General features: G+C 39.5%; 1 protein-coding gene across 1 annotated transcript in view; it reads left to right on the top strand.

Annotated features, from left to right (window-relative positions):
* Window positions 1-972: 972 nt before the first annotated feature.
* LOC102680475 (la-related protein 6) overlaps window positions 973-2,820 on the top strand; it is a 3,345-nt gene continuing 1,497 nt past the window's right edge. Inside the window, exons 1-2 of the mRNA XM_006614951.2 lie at window positions 973-2,257; window positions 2,403-2,727. Coding sequence (XP_006615014.1) covers window positions 1,499-2,257; window positions 2,403-2,727 — 1,084 coding nt within the window. The 5' untranslated portion in view covers window positions 973-1,498. The remainder of the gene's footprint in view (window positions 2,258-2,402; window positions 2,728-2,820) is intronic.

Genomic DNA, 2,820 nt, shown 5'->3' with positions numbered 1-2,820 from the left:
TTTTTTTTTTTTTTTTTTTTCGTAACAAAGTTGACCGGATTCGTAATAAGTTTGGATGAAAATCCTTGCTACTCGTTTACTTACTTTTTTGGAAAATATCAAGGAATGCATACTAATACCATGGTGAGTAAATTAAGGAAAATATAATTTTATAATTTGTCTAATTATATTTAGACGATTTTTCCTTTGATATCTTTCTTCTTTTTTCATTCTCTCTTTCTTTTTAAATTTATGGTTGAAAAGTAGCTATATTTATTATATATTTAAACAAGTTTTATATATATATATATAATCTTAGACGTAATTCTTACGTATTACATTATGTATCAAGTACTGTAGGCCTTGAATAAAAGATAATAACTTTTTTCTTTTTTTTTTAAATACATTCCTCGTTCTCTCTTCTATGCGAAACATTACAACCTTGAATGAAGAGCCATATATTTTACTTTTTCTCCGGGAATAGTGTAAAATCCTATTTAAATGCGAAGTAAACATCCGCGTAAAAGAATAAAAAGAAAGAAAGAAAAAAAAAACTATCGTCGATCAATTCACGATGATTATTTCAAAATTGATCGCGGAAAAGGAGAAAAGATAAACGAGTTCGAGATGAAAAAAGGAAACCCCTCCTATCTTTTTACATTTTCATTTCTTTCCCGAGATCTCGGCTAATGATTACCATCTTCCCCCCGATACCTCATTCTTGACCGGTATTTAGGAAGGTCACGACCTCAGGGTAGGTTTGTCACGAGAAGGTTTATTTACGCATGCGCGACCCGCGGGCGAAAGTATTTAAAGAGGTGGACGCGCCTTCGGGAAGGCCACTCTTCCCCGAACTGTCACGAATCGCGCAAGTTCCCCACTTTCTTCCCCTTCCGAGACAGAATCGCACGCGTTCCCAACGAGAGCGGGGAAAATCACCTCTTTCGGCTCTATTTTTTTTTTCCCTCTCCTCCTTCCCCTTTTTCGTCCCTTTAACACCGCGATAATTGCCCCCTCCTTCTTTCGAACCTCCACATTCGTCCTCCACGTTTTCCCTCTCCAAGAATCGGTCGACGTGCCATCGTTACGTTTAATAGATCTGCTGGCCTGTCTTCGCAGATTCAATTTCGTATCGGCAAACGTGACAGGAAGGAAGAGATCAACCATCATCGTTCGGCCAAACGAATTATTCTTGGGGGAGAGAAAGAGAGAGAGAGAGAGAAAGAGATATGAAAAAATTCGATTCTCTGATCTGATTCGATCGCCTTTGGTTCAATCGTTATATTTCCAAGTGTTATATTATAAAGGATTAAATATTTTCAAGCAAATTCGATTTTGTTGTATGGAACAGGTGATGTTCGTTTGATTATTGGGAAGATATATTGAATATATTAAGAGAGGATTGAGAATTAAAGAAAATATTTGTCGAGTGACAATACGGTTTCTCTGATGGATTAATTTGGAAAGATATTTGTTTATATATATATATATATTTGAAAGGAACGAAACGAATTCAAAGATGGAAGAGGTGGATATACAACAGGAATCAAGAGATCAAGTAGGGAACTTGATCTTTTCTCCGCCACCGATGAAAAAATCTGACACGAGGGACAGTATTTCCTCTGTGGACAGTGACGTGAGCCTTTCCTTCGATCGAAGAGGTTCGAAGGGAGAAGAGGCTGATCTATCAGACAGTGGAAGTTCCGACAATGAGAAGAAAATGAAAGATACATCGTTGTTGCAACGAAAGAATAGTGATCCAGATTCTGGAGCAGATTCGTTGGAAGAGGTGAGCTTTAAAGATTCGAAGAGCGAAGAAATATCGGAAGTAAGTATAGGTACCCAAGCGGATGATTTCGTTCCTCCGACCGATGAATTGGCCGAGAAGATTTGTGCCCAGGTAGAGTTCTATTTCTCCGACGAGAATATCGTGAAAGACGCTTTCTTGCTGAAACACGTGAAAAGGAACAAAGAAGGATACGTGTCACTGAAGCTTATATCGAGTTTTAAAAGGGTGAAACATTTAAGCAGAGATTGGAGAGTCGTAGGTGCTGCTCTGGCGAAATCGAGGAAACTTCAAGTGAATCCGCAGGGTAGCAAGTTACGTAGAGTCGATCCTTTGCCTCCTTTCGATCAAACTACACCGTCGAGAACGATCCTAGCCGCGAGACTTCCAGTGGAGAAATTGTCGGTTGAATCTGTCGCTGAAATCTTCAGGCCATGCGGAGAGATTGCTCTTATCAGAGTACTTCGACCTGGCCATCCTGCACCAGCCGAGGTAGCACCTCTTTATCTTTATCTTTTCCACGATATCTACGAAATTTTTACGTTTGAAACGAGAGACAATGATTATGAATAATAAAATCGCGTAAAAACTTACCTTTGCATCGGGAGAGCATTGATAATTTCGTTGTAATTGTCAGGTGCGTCAAGCAATCGCTAAGAGGCCAGAGTTAGCATCGAGCGAGGAGTGCGCCATGGTCGAGTTCACGGATTCAGCGTCCGCTCGTATCGCCTTACAAATGATCTTGGGCGATGCCAAGGTGTTCGAACTGCAACAATCCAGTGACAAAAAAAGGAAACAGCAACCAGCGAAGAAAAGTGCCCTTACGAGGTTGACCAAAGAGGAAGTTTACAACTCCTCGAGTTGCGCTAGCGGATCCGAACCAGAAGATGGAAAAGTCAGACACAAGAAGCCTATTCATGGTTATCCAATGTATCACGCTTATCCTGCCCATCCATTCCAAGGTATTCTACGAAACAATGTCTAATATCATTATTTCCATTTGTTTCTTTAATCGTTCGTAAGATTTTTATAAAACATTTGTTATAAAACAGTTC

Source organism: Apis dorsata, unplaced genomic scaffold, assembly GCF_000469605.1.
Source record: "Apis dorsata unplaced genomic scaffold, Apis dorsata 1.3 scaffold_206, whole genome shotgun sequence".
In the NCBI taxonomy this organism is placed as follows: domain Eukaryota; kingdom Metazoa; phylum Arthropoda; class Insecta; order Hymenoptera; family Apidae; genus Apis; species Apis dorsata.
The sequence above is the reverse complement of the archived record's forward strand: the minus strand, read 5'-3'. Positions and strand labels throughout refer to the sequence as shown.